This window comes from Phalaenopsis equestris, unplaced genomic scaffold (assembly GCF_001263595.1).
Source record: "Phalaenopsis equestris unplaced genomic scaffold, ASM126359v1 Scaffold000845, whole genome shotgun sequence".
Classification (NCBI taxonomy): domain Eukaryota; kingdom Viridiplantae; phylum Streptophyta; class Magnoliopsida; order Asparagales; family Orchidaceae; genus Phalaenopsis; species Phalaenopsis equestris.
Genome location: NW_018165285.1, coordinates 1 through 18,518, shown reverse-complemented (window position 1 = coordinate 18,518; position 18,518 = coordinate 1). Strand labels below are relative to the sequence as shown.

The 18,518-nt window shown below is 33.0% G+C and overlaps 3 protein-coding genes across 4 annotated transcripts; 2 read left to right on the top strand and 1 right to left on the bottom strand.

Moving 5' to 3' along the window:
* The first annotated feature begins 169 nt into the window (after nt 1-169).
* On the top strand, nt 170-5,416 carry LOC110031814 (protein FATTY ACID EXPORT 2, chloroplastic). The gene is made up of 3 exons (XM_020735220.1): nt 170-698; nt 4,834-4,968; nt 5,058-5,416. Exons 1-3 carry the CDS (start codon nt 212-214, stop codon nt 5,198-5,200), a joined length of 765 nt encoding a protein of 254 aa, XP_020590879.1. The 5' UTR covers nt 170-211; the 3' UTR covers nt 5,201-5,416.
* Nucleotides 5,417-6,591: 1,175 nt separating this feature from the next.
* Nucleotides 6,592-9,955, bottom strand: LOC110031813 (protein TIFY 3-like). Of its 2 annotated transcripts, none has more exons than XM_020735218.1 (5): nt 9,428-9,955; nt 9,190-9,280; nt 8,874-9,087; nt 8,434-8,539; nt 6,592-6,857 (listed from the first exon to the last, which is right to left on the bottom strand). In XM_020735218.1, the coding sequence occupies exons 2-5, from the start codon at nt 9,268-9,270 to the stop codon at nt 6,761-6,763; spliced, it is 498 nt and encodes a 165-aa protein (XP_020590877.1). In that variant the 5' UTR covers nt 9,271-9,280; nt 9,428-9,955; the 3' UTR covers nt 6,592-6,760. The 2 variants fall into 2 exon arrangements, with proteins under 2 accessions (XP_020590877.1, XP_020590878.1); XM_020735219.1 differs by having other exon boundaries at nt 8,874-9,081.
* A 5,890-nt stretch (nt 9,956-15,845) lies between these two features.
* On the top strand, nt 15,846-18,514 carry LOC110031811 (the record flags this gene model as incomplete). Its single annotated transcript, XM_020735216.1, has 4 exons — nt 15,846-15,952; nt 16,589-16,959; nt 17,070-17,293; nt 18,491-18,514. Coding segments are annotated over exons 1-4 (711 nt in total), but the record flags the coding sequence as incomplete, so codon positions are not given.
* Between the last annotated feature and the right edge of the window lie 4 nt (nt 18,515-18,518).

The window sequence follows — 18,518 nt, the reverse complement described above, 5'->3', positions numbered from 1 at the left end:
GGACGGTTTTCTATAAAATAAAGTATGTATTATAAATTTTATAAGAATTGAGTGGCATTTTTGTAAATCTTTTGAATAAGAGAGAGGAAAGAGGGAGCAAGTTGTCAGGTAATTTTACCTGGAGGTTAGTTGATCTGGCAATTGTGAACAAAAGAGGCCAACCTCCGCTCTTTACTGCGCCATATTTTCTTCTCCTTTTTATAGATATCAAATGGCTGCTGTCGTTATTCCCTCAAATTCGGCTCCATCTCTGCTTCGTCTTTCCAGAATCTCCTCTTCCTCCTCACCATCAAGATTCCCTTTCCCTTCGATCCGCTATTCGAACTCCCACCTCTTCTCGACTGTCACTTGTCGCCGTTCCGCCGCACCCTCTTTTCCTGGCTTGGCTCGATCGCGTGGCCGCTGCATCATCGCTTTCGTTGACCTCGACGAGGCTCCATACGCCCTCACTGAAGATCCCCCCTTCGACGACGTCGATGTGGTTGAAGAAATCAAGGTTGTAAGAGATCTTGGCGGTGGAGTAGCGGGAGGCGGAGAAGGAGACGGTTTTGGTGGCGGTGACGACGGAGGAGGTGACGACGGTGGCGGCGGAGAAGGGGGTAAAAGTGAGGGCGAAGGTGAGTCTGGAAAGGGGAAGAAGGTGAGCGGGATGTCGATGTCGCAGAAGCTGACGCTGGGTTACGCCGCTTTAGTTGGAGGTAACGATTTCGTCGATATTAGATCGTTTATCCGTCTGATCTTTTTCTGGGTTTTCTTTTCTCAGTTCAAGCAGTTGGCCTATGATTCGTTTGGTATATGTTTTATGTTTTCTGTGTCTTCTTTGTGTTGTTGTGGTAGACGATTTGAGAAGCCAAATGGTTGTCGATTTGTTTTTAAAAATCTATCTACGAATTTTCTTGGTCATGCCTTTGTTTTGTGCGGTTGATTATTAATTTGTGTGATGTTGTGTGTGCCAACTCTACTCACGGTTGGATCATAACCTAGGTCGTTGCAAATGTGGTATAAATACCAAAATTGAGACTGTATTTGAGCTTTTCGGTTGATTGATCTTATAAAAATATCAGCAAGATTATCTTGAGAAGAGATGTGTTGAAAATTGTTCTGGATCAAATATATTCATGAATAATGCGGTGATCCATTTTAATATGCTTTGTTTGAGCAGGAATATTTGAATTATTTGTAATGACTATGTTTGAAATGTTGTCTCAATATAATAAGCTTGCAATGTTTGTTTGAAACAAGAAATGTCTTAGTGCATGTCGAAGCTAGTGCTGCAAATGCGCCAACATAAGTTTGAGATTGTTTGAGCTTGAGCTTATTTATCAAGGCAGGCTTATTTAAATTCGAGCTTTAATGATAATGTTTAAGATCAGTTTGTTTAAATTCGTTGTTCTAGCTTGGTTTGAGCTTGATTCATTTTGTGATTAATAAACTTCAAACTAGCATCTCTTTTGGAAATGAAAACATGTCTTATTGAGCCGAGAGTATTGAGCTTTAAAGAGCCATTTTTATTAATTAAGAACATAAAAATTTTATTAAATATACTTTAAATATGTTAACATTTCATTAAAATTCTTAAACGTGCTTTCTAACAGCCTCCGACATGACCAAAAGGGTTACAAGTTAGAAGCTCAGCAATTCAACTTAGTCTTTTACAGTTTATTCATAATGCTCCTTTAAAGCATTCTAATAATTTCAGACTAAATGCCCAAATTTAGGTAGAATTCAAATGTTCTTGTGCGAATATTAATCAAATTTTGTATTGAGCTTTAATTTAATTTCTTATTTAGTTTTAATCTTTTTTTTCTTAACGAGCATTAAACAATATTGTTTATGATTATAAATAAATTGAGTAACAATAACAATCAAGAGTTTATACATGTGTTCAAACTTATTCAATTAGTTAATCAAATGAACATGAATAAGCTTTTATCTAGCCGAGTCATGAGCAATTTGTTGAATGCTTAGTTCATTTACAACCTAGTCAAAGCCAAATGAAGTCAATGGTTGCAATGATTAAAACTCGACTTTCTACTTTAGTGGAAGAGCAAGCAATGGTGGATTATTTCTTAGCACATCAAGAGATTAGGGCGAGGTCAAGATGCGTATAATATATGGTAGTAGACTTGCTATTCTTGGTATCACCTACTCAATCAGAATCGGAGTATTATGGACGCGTAGTTTTGCTTTTTGAATGACTCGACCATAATGTAGGTTGCCTTATAGATGCTATTAGTTGTGTTTGAGAGCTTTGAACTGGCATATATCGGCACACCCTATTAGCATTAAAAAAAGTATTTAGACTGTGATAGTAAGATGTTGAGTCCAACTTGTGAACAATTGATCGAGAATGCCATCCAAAAAATGCCACCCAAACATGGTATGATGGACACATTTGTGGTCCGTAGGTTGGCAGAAAGAGGGTTTTCTATTGGTTTGCAATTACTCATTCTAGCCTTTTGTAAGATCTTGAATATGTATTTTGATGTAGTGGAAATAAGTTATGGATCAATCAACTCGACTTAGATTCCGACGCATATTAAACCGTTGTTTAAGATTGTTAAGGAGAGCTAAGTGAGCATCTAGATTATTTCAAGCAATTTGAATGTCATCAACATAGATAAGCACGTAGGGTCGATTGTAGTTTGGCATGATGGCAACAAAGATGTATTGATGGCTCCGAAATCAAATCCCAATCTATGTAGTGTACCATTGACTAGGAACTTAGTTGAGACTGTAAATTGCTTTTTGTAAAAGGAAAGCATGATTTGAAAATGAAGGATCCTTCAAGCCTTGTGACGATTGAATGATCTAGGAAAAGTCTGCCATGAGGTGATTTCCATCACCCAAATATGCATACCATTGTTGAGGCAAGACTTGAGATGCTACGAGCATGGGTTGTTAATAGCACCTTTGAATTAGTAATAAAGAGTAGAGTGGTCTAAGCATTGTAGCGAAATGTCCACCTTTGCTATATATCCAACATTCATTGAAGGCATTGGGTGGGTGGCTTCACTTGACAAAGGTAAATCCACATTTTTCCTATGCACATGAATAGTATAAAAGGACACAGATATTAGAAGGTTGCAACTTGCAAAGCGTTCAATAGTTGGTATTTGTGATGATTTTCTTTGGGAAGATTAATTTCTTCATTGCACAGGAAGGAATAGAGATCATTTAAATTGACATGTGAGTTTCGTGTAAATGACAATTTTGAAGGCTTAATAATTTGATGATAGATCATTAAAAATGTAAATAATGATGTCTTCTAAATCAATAGAGCACCCCCACACTGGTATCAAAGCACAAAGCGCAATGCGATGCACAAGACTTTATTATTACTTCAAAGCGTAGTGCGAAGCAATGTTTTTATTAACCAAAACGCTAGTAGGTTATACAAAACTATTAATGTATAAAAATATTTATTAACAATTATAAAATATAAAGTATGACTTAAAAGTTTATATAAAATAAAAAAAAAATATGATACAATACATAAATTGAAGCCAAATATTGAGGGTAAACTTGCAAATTAAACTTTTGAATAGTTTCTAATAGATTGTTGCAATAATTAAAAACTTAAAAATTACAAAAAAATCCTTCAAATTAACTTCAGCTCTTCAAAGTGCGCATCAACGAAGCGAAGCAGGTGGCATGCGCTTTGCTTCACTTTGCTTGTGAAGCACACTCCAAAATGTGCTTTTAAAAACATTGAGTTTAGATAGATATTAAGTTTTTAATTGACTTTTTGTGAATATATTGCCTAGTTTATTTTCAAGCTGAGTAACTTGAGACAGATTTATGGATTAGTTGCTTCTCATTGGTTGTCCAAATCTCAGCATGAGAGTTTAGGTTCAAGACAAGGTGAAGAATATAAACAGCAATGGTGGAGAAACAAGCTGTTATATAGAGGTTTTGATCAATCATCATCCATGTGTGATGTTTGAGATTTTGCTATCAGCAGAAATAATGTGTTTAGGAGGACAAGTAGATTCGTTAAGATATACATTGAATCCATCTGCCTGAGTTTCAGAATTTGTGATTGCTAAGTAGCATAGTTTGGTGGCAATATTCTTGATGTTGTACATTAAGAACCCGAGGTGTGGAAAGTTATATCACCCATTTTGAGGAGCGAAGTGTCATCCATCTTTGATGAATTTCAAGTAGTTTGGAGATTTGTCCATGGTTGCAGCAAAAAGTAAGGGAAGAGAAAAAGATCAGAGATATCCCGGAAGCAAAGAAAAAAAAAACATCTTCAAAATAAAATAAAATTAATAAAATCCATAACATTTTGATGAAGTTTTAGAATATTCATTTAAACGATTTAGAGAAATCATATATTTTGGGAAGGTTGTATTGATCGCAACATGGGTTTATAGGATCCACAAACAAAATCCTTCAAAACTGATCGCAATTCTGTTGGCATTACAGTTATAAATGCAAATGTTGCACTGTATGCCACAGTTGTTATAATGCATCCTAGTAGAAAGCAATTTTTTTATCACTATAAGTTGGGCTCTACATGGATGATTTGCATGACACCATTATTTTATTTGTTAGAGCTGAAAGTCTAAAAGCCAGGTTTTGTGTACAATATTTAATGATGTTTAGAGCATCCATCACATGGAATTTGGAGGAGAAATGCAAGTATTACAGATATGGTAAATCAGCATATGCTGTTTTTTAACATTTTGTACTTTATATAGTTCAATATTTATTGTTTACCATGCAATTTAATCAAAAAAGTTGTCTTACGTAAAATATACATAGCACTTTTTCTGTCATTTGCTTCACTGCCCAATTTCAAACTACTGAACAATTTCTTTATTGCAGTGGGTGGTGTCATGGGTTATATGAAAAGTGGTAGCCAGAAGTCACTTGCAGCTGGGGGAGGTTCTGCCTTGCTGTTATATTACGTGTACACTCAGCTTCCGGTGAGGCCAGCTTTTGCATCATCCCTGGGGCTAGGTAGGCATCTTTTCATTGAAGACCCAAAGTAACTGAAAATTCTTTAGATGTCATTATTTATTTGCCGCTGCTGGTTGCGTTTGTTTTAGGTTTGTCTGCTGCACTTCTAGCAGTTATGGGTTCTCGCTTCAAGAGATCTGGCAAGATATTCCCGGCTGGTGTTGTTTCTATCATCTCATTTATAATGGCTGGTGGCTATTTTCATGGCATCCTCCGCAGTTTGCATGCGTAGGACGGTTTTCTGTGTTCCTTTCATGCGAGTGCTCCTTACCAAGTCATCAAGAACCAGGTCTGCTTTAATTTGAGATGTTTTAAACATGGGAACCTGTTCCCGTTCGTTTGTACTTTTAGTTGCTGTTTTGATGCTGTCATGTTTCTTTCATGAAAAAGTAGCTCATGGCTACTGGATTTTACCCAAACACAAGGAATAGAAGTTGGTGCCTGGTAACGCTTACGTTTTGAATGATTTACATATATACCACTCAATTCCTATGTATTTTCTTATCTAAAATCTAAACTTCAATTTTTACTTACTTACCAATGCATAAAAAGGTGTATTTCATTTTCTTAAAAAAAAAGTTGCATTTAACTTTTTAGAAGTAAAAATAGTGATGTTTTTGATGTGATATGAATGATTTGGGTGGTATAAATATAAAAAGTAAAGTATAGGTGTTAGATATGTAAGCACATGGGAATTGAGTGGTATGTATGTAATTGCCCCTTGAGTTTTTTAATATGCCTCCGTTATTTCAAGTTGATGCCTACATTGTTTACTTTCTTGCTTTGTCACGCCTGCTTTTCATTTGAAATATTTGGAGAATGACACTTGCATTTTTTGGGGTCGATGAGCTGTTCTTCTTGGTTGTGTAATCTCAGTTATATTAGTAATAGAATCTCACTCCTCAGTACTCTTAGGATGATTCCTGGGTACACTTTTGTTATATATATTAGTTAGTTTGAAATCCTTCACTGAAGTTCAAGTTATTCCTTGAATCATAGATATCATTTTTCACTTGTAAAGCTTTTATATGTTGGTTAATCAGACATGAGCATCATGTTTTATTTATTTACTTTATTTTTAACATAAAGAAATGAGAGAGGGAGGACGGAGAGAGAGAGAGGGTTTTGACAAAATTATATCTAATGAAACCTTAGTTAATATGATAAGATTAATTAGAATGTAAGATGCTTAATATCTTGTGTTTGGTTGTTAAGAGTTGTTAAGTAGTTAATAAATTAATTAGCAAAGAATTAGTGTCTTGTATTCTATAAATAGCTCCATTTGGAGGACATTGAGGAATGAAAAAAAAATGTGGTAAGCTTTGCGATTATCTGTTTTTTCTCCCCCATTTTAATTTCTGGAGTTATGGTCACCCTCGAATTGCAGTTTATCATTTTCAAGCTGAGCTTCTCTTCTGTTTTCGTCTCTCAACTAATTTTTGGAGTTATCTACATCCTCAAATTGCCGATTATCAAGATTCAAGAAACTAGATCATATCATAGCTAATTTAGCTCCAAGTTAAACAAATTTGCCCCAAAAGGCAACATTGGATATTTAAATTTCATGCTATAAAAATCCATAAACACAAATATGATTTAGAAAATTAATCCATGATTAAAAATAATAATGTGATGTAGTCACATAATCTATCATTAAAAATAGAAGACATGTCAATTCACTATGCCTATTATTAATCAAGAACAAGTTTCTGTCGAGAGAAAGTTGGTAGCTTCAATTCTCTATGATTATGATGGAGAAATTTGACATCTACTGAACCAGTCTTCTATTCAGCTACCTCAGAGAAAGCCACTCTTCTTGCTTTGCATCCAAATTAGCCTTCACGTCATCAACTTTCCTCTCTGAATCAGAAGCAGCTTTGCTCTTGAGCCTGCCAGTTTTAACCACTGCTTAACAATTGCAATGTTTGAAGAGCTGATGATAAGTTATTTTCATTCTGAAAAGTAGAATTTTAGGAGAGGGTTTGGAAGAGTTTACTTCAAAAGTTAAGTTCGATAAAATTTCAAGCCATGCATAGGTACAGGATGGCTTTTTGGCAAAAGTTTTTTTAGATCTTACTCCATTTTGATGATTGGTATATTTGATTCACTGGTTCATCCTGCTTTTTCTATGCAATTTAGTTCCAAATATTTATCAGAACATTCAATTATTTTTTGAATATTAGGAGATATTCTCTCATTATATCTTATTATGGGCATTCACATATATTCCACTCAATTTCTATTTATTTACATATTTAATGCCCAAACTTTGCTTTTGTACATTTATACCATCAAAATATTTCATTTCACATCAAAAGTACTACCATTTTAAAATTTAAAATATGAAAAACACTTTTCCATGCATAATAGGTAAGGTGGTATGTATAAAGTTTAGATGTTAGATATGCAAATACGTAGGATTTGAGTGCTATGCATGTAATCTTACATCTTATTAATACATAGCCTTTAATATCTGCTTGTAGAGACAAGGTTATGTAGATATCAATTTTTTTCCCATTAACCCCCATCCAGATATCATCTCCATAGAGCTTAAAAATTATGTTTAAAAATATCATCAAACATTACACAGCGCATAGTAGCAAAATAAACAGCTCCTAATTATTAATATAGTAACTAATTTCTTTTCAAGATTCTTTCTAACTATAGTTTGGTAGGTGCTACTTTGGAAGCGAGGACTGGATTTACGGGACGAGAAACATTGATTTGAGGTAAAATTATGATACAAACTAGCTAGGGAGAGACGACGGGAATTCAGGGTATAAAATTCGTCTTCAAGTTCAAAATTTTTTTAAAGTGATGAGTCAAATCAGATCGGAAAAGGAAGAGAGGTTCACCACAATGGAGGATAGATTTTTTTTCATTGGAAGTCGAATGGAGGATGAATTGAGAGCATAGGAGAAATGCGGGGATATTGTTATGATGGTCCCTGAGCTAAGCACAAGCTTATCTTTTGTACGCCTAAGGGCAATTTAGTCTTTTACTACTATTATTATTATTATTATTATTATTATTAGGTTTTTTACTATTATTATTATTATTATTATTATTATTATTAGGTATAAATAAACTTGTTATGTCTAGGGTTAAGTTTATACATGAGATTGAGTTGTGAGTTTTATGTTTAGGTTTTGGGAGTAGGGTTAAGTTTATACATTAGATTGAGTTGTGAGTTTTATGTTTAGGTTTTGGGAGTGATTTCCTATCCCTTGAATTGTAGGAATTTGGAGAGATCGACTTTCTCTCGAATCATATGTGCTTATCTTTGTATTCTCATTGATTTATTTGAATTATTAAAAAAAAAAAATTATTTTGCTCTATTTTTTTATGAGAAAGCATGCCGATTTTGACTTCTGATCGTATCATAATATAATAATGAATTTCTTTTCAAGATTCTTTCTAGCCATAATTAAGTTGAAGTGTGGAGAAAAAAAAAAGTTAACTCACCTTTTCTGGCGCGCCTCCAGAAACCGCTTGATTGAGTTGGCTCGTGCTAATGGGAGCGAGCACAGTCGCCCTAATGGAGGCAAGTGCTCTCGGCCTAATGGGACCTCTGCATGCAGAACAAGAATAGCACAATCTTTGTTAAAATGATGTATATTAGTGTCATTTACACCCATACCACAATTTTTATCTACAAACATATCTAACACTAAACATTCATATTCGCATACATCCCACTCAAATCTTAAACATCACATCAAAAATATCAAAATTATCTCGATCACCATTTTTTTTTAGAATGAAACACACTTCTTCATATGTCAATGTATAACACAATAGTGCCATAAGTTTAAATATCAAACTTTAGGTGTTAGATATCTAACTAGACTTATATGCTATATATGTAAATTTCCCATTATATCAATGTAGCAAACTCTTCCCACCTCTTAAAACCTGCCTTATCGGAGGCCTTCTCAGACATCCTTGTCCACCATCCGGCAGCGCGGAGATGAAATTAGGTTTGGTGGGAAGCTGAGCCGACTGTAAAGATTCAGCCGCTGTAGGCATCAGCTGTAGGAGCTGCGGCCTCCTCAGAGCAGGTGAAACTCCTTCCTTACCAGACGCACCTGCGGCTGCCATAAGTATGATGGCCTGCGCCTGACAAACTCCAATCAGTCCAAACTCATACATAAACAACACACATATCAAAATGTTCTGTTGTTAGGTCTGTTAATGAAACAAATACAAATATTTCCCTACCTGCTTCGGAGTAATTCCATCGTAGGAGAAAACTAATCCATTGTAGAAGATGGTTAGCTGAGCACCAACAGTGTGGTTCATTGCAGAAACCCTGCAGAACCCAGGACAATGTAACTTAATAGAAACAAACAACATAGTATCAATTAAAAATCCAAATATTTGAGAAAACGATGATCTCATTTCTCATTTCATGCAATAAAATGAACCAAAAAATATATAAAAAAAAGGTTTCAATTACGCTTATGAAAGAATATAGAAAAAAACTGGAGAGAATTAGGCGCTGGGCGGATTAGTGGGGAGAGAAATGAGTGCGGTTGGGGTGTTCATTTGAATGAGTTTTAAGGCGCAGTGTTGATTGAGGCCTAAATGTTATAGCTAATGCGGGGGCAGTTCGTAGGCTGGAATAATGGAGATGACCTAACCGTAATCTGTTCCCATTCTTTAATTGATCATTGATGCAGAAATTTCGGTTTCAAAAGGGATAATTACACGTGTTGACGCTCTGATTTTTGCTATTTATATAATTACCGCTCAGGCTTTTTTTTTTAAGGTGCATCGTGGTCAAAACATTCGGAATTTGATAAGCATGTAATGTGTGTTTGGATTTTGTTGTGGATTTCGATGTTTAGGGTGGTAATTTGTTAAACGGATTAAGGAGGATGTTAGTTTTGTAAATAGAGAAGTTATGGAGTATTAGTGTGTAAGTGTAGGTTGGGATTTTATTGTGAATTTTGATATGGGAGTGAGAATTTGAAGAAGGGATGAAAGAGGGTGTTAGCAATGTAATTGCTCCCATTATAAGATTACGTAATTGTAGATCAGACTATTGATCTCTTAGAGAGAGAGGGAGAGAGGCCCTTCAAAATGTGTAAAATTATGTTTGGCGACCGCATGTTCAGATGATGGTTCGGATAATTCGCCGTGTGATACACGTCACACGGTGGTCTGGCTGCGTTTGAATCATCGTTCGAACATATGTTCCGCCACTCATGTAATATTTTCTTCTTCATAAGCCCCTCCCCTAAATGAAGGCTCTTAAAGTTTTTTTTTTTTTTTGACTTAATAATTAGTTGTGGCCTAAAGAAATTAGAAAAAAAAATTGTCAATATGCATTGATGCCCTTGTTGTCATTTTTTTTTTGAATTAAATATGTAACTTTTTTAAAAAATAAATAATTTGATGACCATCAGTATTATGAATAGCGGTGTAAAGGAGCCGAACATGATGGAGCCTAGACTCAGCTCGTGTTCAGCTCGTTAAAAAATATCATTGTTTATGTTTAACTCCTTTATATTTCAAACACAAAAAAATGTGTGTTCGGTTCGTTTGCTCGCGAAGAAAAAGTCATTTTGACTACCCTAATCACACAGCCCTATAATGTTAAAGAGTTGGAAAGATTTAAATCTTATTGTTTATATTAAAATTTATTTAAATATAATTTAATATATTTTTATTCAATTTTTAATTAATAATTTTAATTGATTATAAATCTTTATATCTTTGTAGTTAGTATCTTTGTAGTTAATTAATTTTTTTAAAAATACTGATCATTGATCTATATATATATATATATCAAGCCAAAAGAAGCGGAACATACAAGAACATATTTTTGTTCGTGTCCAGCTCGTTTATATATCAAGCACAAAAAAAATGTTCGTGCTGGGCATGTTAGCTTAGCGAACGCATCGAACATGCGCTTTTTAGCGAGCCAAAAATGAGCTATTCGCGAACGAGTCTTTTTGACATCCCTAATCTTGAGGTTTCACTTGGGTACTAAATATTTTTAAATTTATTGACTTTTATGTGCATGCCCACATAATTCCTATTTATTTCCAACACAAAGTTTGCTTTTTTACATTTACAATACCCAAATATTTTATATCACATAAAAAAAAACATCTCTATTTTAAATTCTAAAAGCCAATATATTCTTTTTATTGATAAGGTGGCATATGTGTACAAATTGAAGTTCAGGTGTTAGAAATGTAAATATGTAAGAATTGCCTGGTATGTATGTAAATTTTCCTAATGAAAAAAGTACTAATATAAATATATTCAAAATATATTACTTTTTTTTAAATATTATTTTAGTCCTTAATGGGGCAGCTTATTTCGTGCGGTGACGTTTTGAAAATGCACTTGACCTGTTTGGGTAAACTGCCTTTTGGCAGCTTATGCGTTTTCAAAACGCTGAAAACAACGTTTTCACAACGCACCTATCTAGTTGCGTACACCACACCTATCTAGGTGCGATTGCAGCTTTCTAACAACGGTCTGACTTTTTCAAAAAATTAAAAATTTGTAATAGTCACCGTACCTAACTTATCAGCAGATTATTTTTAATCAGCTTATCAGCAGATTATTCAATAAGCTGCAAATTCCCCAAATAGACCCATAGTTGTTTATGAGAGACGAAATATATAAATGTTTAACTTAGATTTTTTTAAGTACTACGTTTTGTAATTTTAAATAATTTGATGGGGACATGATTGTCTTTGACCATGTCGCGTTTGTGTGTGCGTCTCTCTCTCTCTCAGAATACATATGTATCTTATTGTTATGGAGGGCAAATTTTCTATATAAATAAATAATTTTGTGAAAAAGCAGAATAAATATCACATAATTAAAAATAAATTATTTTATTTTATTTTAGCATGAAGTGTTATATAAAATATAATTTAATGAGATTGTAAGTTTTATTTGAAGAGCAAACTAATTACAAAAAAAAAAAAAAAGCTTATTAAAATTTAATGAATGGTAAAATAAATAAATAAATATATGCCTTCCAATTAACTTCAATTTTTTTTCTTATTTTTTTCATTTCTATTTTGCTTCACTCATAGCACAAGAAATAGATGTTTTTTTTTTTAATTTAAATATTCATTAAGAGTATGTAAAATTAATTTTTTTTTAATAACAAAACAATAAACATTGGAGGAGAAAAAAAAAAGGATCTTCGATGGATCGTAATCGTTGTCCAGACACTGCTTACGTCTAGACTCCGGACATAAAAAGTGAGTTTTTTTTTTTTTTTTGTATGACTGTTTAAATGCATAGCTAATTATTGCAACTTTGTGCTTATGAAGTTCTGATTTAGACATCTCTTTAGAAGAAAAAGAAAAAAAAATTATTTCTATATTTATTTTTATTATATTGATTTATTAAATTTCAATAAATTTATATTTATACATTTTTTTACAAATTTAATTAACTGATTTTGATACTTGATAATAAATTTAGCATGAACGTGCATTGGTGCAGTGCTGCACCACAGTTTTTTCTATTTGGCGAAACTGTATTTTATCAGTTAAAAAAAAAATTGTAGCTGAAAGCTGTGTTTCACCGCCAGATTTGACTGCATGTGGTGACTGATGGAAATTTTTGATACGATATTTATAAAAAATATTATAATAGTCACCGCAGTTTTTCGAACAACTTTTTTTTTATGCAAATACAGCTTCATAGTTGATAGACACAGCTGCTCCAAAACAGACCTAAATGACATCACAATTTCTTCATATGATGTATCTAAAATTTATCCAATGTAACATTTGAATTCCTAAAACTACTATAAAATGCTTTGTTTAGTACAATTATTCCTTTAGGTACTTTTTTTTGGTTTTGTTCAGCGTCTTGACTAGCTCACATGGGCTTCGGCCCGCGTGAACGTTTTTATAACATCGAGTTATGGGCCCACAGGCTTACTTAAAGTGTGATTAGGAGGCCTTTTCCAAACCGAGTTCTTTGTTTTTAAGCTTGATAATTATAGATCTGCATTAATTAATTTAGAAAATTCAAATATATTTAATAGATTTGATTAATTTTTAATATTTAAAAAAAATTGTTAAAGTAAATAATTTATGGAATATTTACATACCTAACACACAACTCTTATCTATTTACATATCACACCCCTAAACTTTTATATTTACATTAAATTTTGGTTCTTTGAACTCATGCATGCCAATATATTTTTTACTTTAAGAGATTAATAAAACTGTCATTTTTATGTGAGAATAACGAATTAAGTTTTGTGTGTAAATATGAAAATTTAAGTGTGAGATATGTAAATAAATAAAAATTATGTATTATTTATGCAAATGCTAGTACGAAGTCTGGCCCAGTTGCAAAAATTTAATATTTATTGATGATTACAAAAATCTCTTGTCCCACGACGGGAGAGTGTAACTATACTTTTCAGACTACAGCTTCAACTGACAGTGTCTGGTTGGTGGTTATTAATGATGGTTAGCGATGGTCGACAGCAGTTGTTGAAGGTCAACGGAGGTCGGCGATGTTCGACGACGGTAGACGGTGATCAACGGAGGTCGGCAGTGGGCGTCGGCGGGGGGGGGGGGTGCTGGGCGAGTGACTTAATCTGGGCTTGACTTGACTCGAATTGAGCTAGTTTTCATATCATTAGGTCCGTCTCATCGAGCCGGCCAGCTTGACTATAAGTTTGCTAAAATCAGAACTCTGAATGACTTTTTTATCAAGAATTGAATGTTTCTTATTTAAAATATCATCTCGAGATTCGTGTTATGACTCGAGAGTCATACCAAATGATGAAAATTCGTTAATGGCGTACCATATATAATTAAATTTGATCACTCTTTTTTTTTCAATACTTTCATTTAATTTTGATCTTATTTTTATCAAATTCCGTTAAACTAGAGCTGAGATGCACAAATCAAACTACATTACGTATCAATTATATTTATAATTTAATAGATTTTATTTTATTTTTTAAATTTTTTTGTTTGAGACAATTACATACAGATCACCCGAAACTTTGTATTTACAAACCTACCACTCACTTTCATCTTTTTTTTTTTTTTTCAAATTCTCCCTCAAATAATCAAAATTTTCATTTTTATAAGATTTTTAACAGCTTAAATCATTTTGATATTTAATTTATAAATACCAATATTTCGATAGATTTATGTGTAAATATTATTATTATTATATTGGGGAGGAAGCAAGGCCACGCCATATCTTAAATGAATGGAAGTGAATGATTGGCGGATATGGCGTGCCATGGGCCCACTGTCATCTCATGTGTAAAACGTGCTTGGTTTTTGTTATTTGTTTGATTTATTTATTTTTCGTTATTATTATTATTATTATGTTGCTCTTATGGAAATTTCAATCCTATCGAGAAATATTTTTATTTTGCATTCAAATATTTTTTGTCATGGAGGAAAAACTTGTCAAATATTATTATTATTTTATCAAATAGAATAAATATAAATAATATTTTTGTTTGCAAAAAAAAAAAAAAGGATCTAATATTGTAAGAATAATCTTTAGGATTAAAGTAAATTTGTTTTAATTAGACATTGAAAGTTTTTTTGATCAATCGTTTTATAAAAGGGGGATCAATCATAGAAACACGAGGATTATTTTTTATTATGATGATAGTTGTCGATGATGATGATGACTTATGAGGAGACAATTTTTATTGAGAGACTAATAATTGACAGAGTCCTCATTAGAAAAACTCCATCAGAGTAAGTAGTCGGTAGAGTCTCCACTCAGAGCCTCAGAAGATATATGTATATTAAAAATCTCATAAGGTTAAAAATCTTAGAAGGTATATGTTCATTAAAAGTTTTAGAAGACTATAAGGCTCAAAAAGTACATGTACATTAAAAATCTCAGAAGAATACAAGCTTTAGAAGGTATAAGTAATATTTATATAAATAATTTTTGAAAGTTGCAGATCTCGGAATGTACATGTATACTATAAGCCTCAAAAAGCCACAATTCTTAAAAGACATAAACCTCAAAAGACGTCTACGTATTTGAAGCCAAAAAACTTGAAGAGGCTATAGGCTTAGAAGAGCTTGATGTTATTTAGCTTCTAGTGTGACAATGCACTAATGCAATGCGCTAATTGGGCTATGTTTAATTTAAGGCTTTGAATATTTTTTTGCACCATTTGGGGGCAAGTAGTATGAAATCAACTTCCATACATAAAGCACAAAAAATACCTAAGCAAGCTTGATACAATAAGTGAAAGATGACTACAATAGTTTGACTCATATGATAAAACATAGAATCTAACAAGTTCAATGTTGCTCAACTCTGTCAAAATTAAAACACTCGGACACCAAAAAAACACATCATAATCAAAAGAGTCAAGTGTTTTGAATTTTGATAGTATTTACATCATATGTAACTAAAAATTTAGAGAAAGTCCATCAATATTTGTATAAGAAGGCTCTAAGGCTTGTCAAAGCGAGACTAGGAATATAAAAGGCTTATCATTGGTTCTAAACTTGATGTGTGTTGTTGAATGCCCTTCTTTATTAGGTCTTTATACAACTTTGGCATCAATGTCGACATTCACTAACCTTTTTTCCGATTATCTCTTGCATTATTGATGCATGCCATCATTTATAACATTGATGTGCACCATCAACACAAGTCATTACCTCTAATATTGATGCACGTGTTGACATATGACATCTTTATTAGATTGATGCAGGTCGTTAAAACCAATATAGATACTTTTTATCCCCATCACTCATCATCATAAATAATAATGATGCACATGCTCATGATCACTAAAATCATTGAAGCATGTTATTCACATAAAGAATATGATGCTCTTCTAGGTCACTTGACTCATCTCTTCAAATAAGATTTGATTGAATACATCATAAACAATGTCTAGAAGACAACTTCCCGACCTCCATACTCTACTTTTCATCATGGAGTATATTTTGCTTTTTCCATGTCAATACCTCCATCATATTGGGTAAGGAAATTATTCCTAATATATAACGCACATTAGCAAAATCATTTCAACTAAATTTGATCGTGTCATTACTTTTTTTGAATTTTTCAGGTCAAGATTTCAACATCTCTTAGTGAAACTCTTATTTTATTTATACACGTGTTTTATGTTCATTCAAAAACAAAATATCAACCTTTCACTATCATAATAAAATCTTTCGTGTGAAAACTAATAAAATATGTCATATTATCTTAGGATATTTTTTTTGAGTTACACTTCTCCATAATAAAATTCATCTTTTCATTCATAAGAAGGGTATTTTTTGTAAATATCAAGATTTAAGTGCGAGATACATAAATGCATAATAATAGATGTTACGTCTTTTCTAATGCACTTTTATTAAAAAAATTATTTAATTTACTATATTCTTAATAGAGAATTTTAATTTGCCAATATAAGTGTTATTTATATAACTATGATGTTAAAAATTTAAATGTTATTTAAATTATTAAAAAAATAATTTTTATTTGTATAAATATGCAAATAAATAAAATATTTTAGTATGTATAATATATGTAAATACCCCCCTTTTATTTTTTATTTTAATTTTTTGGCAAATGATAAATGTCTTACTGCAAATTTCTCCCCGCTATAAAGACAATATGCAGTAGCGGTGAACCCTCCGTCAAAACCCCTCTCTTCCCTTCTCACTCACTCGGCAGCCATGGCGGCCCCAGACGAGCACATGATCCTTCGCCACGATCAGGCCAGGTATCGCGACATCGCCAGCCATCTCGTGCTTCGCCGTCGATTAACTCGCAGCAAATTCGCCGAGCACAAGCCCGGCGTCAGCTCAGAGCTCGACGAGGCCCCGATCGATTGGGTCATCGCTCTCACCCTCCTCATCCAGAAGCTTCTCTCCATCATCAGCTCCCCCCTTCTCTGGTTCGGACATCTCGTCGAGTTTTTCCTCAACTTCTTCTCCCTCAACGGCGGATTCTTCGGCATCCTTCCCCGCTTGCTCACATGTCCACTTTGATCACTCCCTTCTTCTTTTTCTTACCATTTCCTTTAGGTTTTAGTCGGTATTGCATCTTCTTCTGATTGATTGCTTGGTTGTTGTTATTGTTGGATGCAGTTTCTGTGGTGATTCCGAGAAGGCACGCGGCTAATTTCAGATCTATTATCTGTCACATTGATGGACGATATGAGCTATTTAGGAGCATTTTTCTGAGCGATTATACTTCGATAGAGCCGATTCCAGGGCTGGACATCAATCCCTTCTGCCTCTCGATGATGGCGGCGAAGCTCGCCTATGAGAACGGGGCTTTCATCGAAAACCAAGTCAAAAAATACTGGAAGGTGCAGATTAAATAAACCCCCTCTCTTTTTATTTATCTTTTTTAATATTTTGATGCAGATCTTAAAATTAGAGAAATATTAGATTTTATATGGTTCCTGTTCTAGGAAATTAATTAATATTAGTTTTTTTATTTAAATTTTTCTGAATTATGGCTAGATGTAGCATCCTTTTGTCATGTTGGTTGTTGTGAGTCCAGTCGAGCTCGTGCAACTCGACTTGAGGTTGATTAATTATCGAGTTCGAGCTCAAACTGTAGCTTAAGACTACTACTTCATGTCCATCTGTGTAGTATGAAAAAAATAAATATGAATTTAATTTATTGTTATAAGCAAAATTATTTATGGAATGGGCAATGAAGAGATTATATAATTTTTTTTAAAAAAAATTAATGACAAAAATCTTAAAATTTTATTTTTTTTTAGTTTATTTTATATTAATATGCATTTCAATAAATAAGCTCACTCAGCTGACGTGTTTCGTTTAGTTAGATCTGATTTGAGCTCGGCTTGTTAGCTCATTGAGCTTAGCTCATGAGCCATTTTTTGAGTCGAGCTTAATCTGGCTTATGAGGTGGCTTTGCTCACATACGCCCTTAGGAGAGGCAAAAATTTTTCTGTGCGGACCCCTGACGTAACTCTATGTGCGGCTCAGGGTATTCATTTGAGTTATTTTCCATAATCCAGAAATAATCCAAATTATTTCGGGATTAAAAATAACCCAGAAATAACCTGAAAATAACTCAGGAATAACTTGCACCCATGTAGAGGTACGTCAGGTGTCCGGAATTATTCATAATATTAATACGCATGGAGAGGACCCCCATAGTTAAATATAATATTATTATAAATTATTTTCTATTTTAGTAGACAACAATCAATAAACTAAAAATATATATATATATATTTTTTTCGCAAATAAAAAAAAATTGGGGCAATTACATACATACAGCACAACTCTTAAATGTAATTACAACTCTAATATCTAAAATTTTATATTTTCATCTACATGCATGCCTTTTAAACCATTGACATAGATAAGGTGCATGAAATGTGTAAATGAATTATTAAAGCATCATGTGTGTCAAATACCCATGTCATTTTCGTATTAATTTTTGTAATTAATTAATACTCGTTTTGTTAAAGAATTGTTAGTAATAATTAGTTAACCTAACTTTTTATTTATTTATTTGTTTGCAGATGCATTTTGTCAGATTCTTCAACTGTT

Bases quoted from the DNA above. Each gene is read 5' to 3' on its own strand.
- LOC110031814 (XM_020735220.1), top strand. From the start codon at position 212: ATGGCTGCTGTCGTTATTCCCTCAAATTCGGCTCCATCTCTGCTTCGT. The intron at 699-4,833 runs GTAACGATTTCG...TCTTTATTGCAG, and splicing joins TTACGCCGCTTTAGTTGGAG to TGGGTGGTGTCATGGGTTAT. The intron at 4,969-5,057 runs GTAGGCATCTTT...CGTTTGTTTTAG, and splicing joins TGCATCATCCCTGGGGCTAG to GTTTGTCTGCTGCACTTCTA.
- LOC110031813 (XM_020735218.1), bottom strand. From the start codon at position 9,270: ATGAACCACACTGTTGGTGCTCAGCTAACCATCTTCTACAATGGATTA. The intron at 9,088-9,189 runs GTAGGGAAATAT...GGAGTTTGTCAG, and splicing joins ATGGAATTACTCCGAAGCAG to GCGCAGGCCATCATACTTAT. The intron at 8,540-8,873 runs GTGGGAAGAGTT...TTCTGCATGCAG, and splicing joins GATAAGGCAGGTTTTAAGAG to AGGTCCCATTAGGCCGAGAG.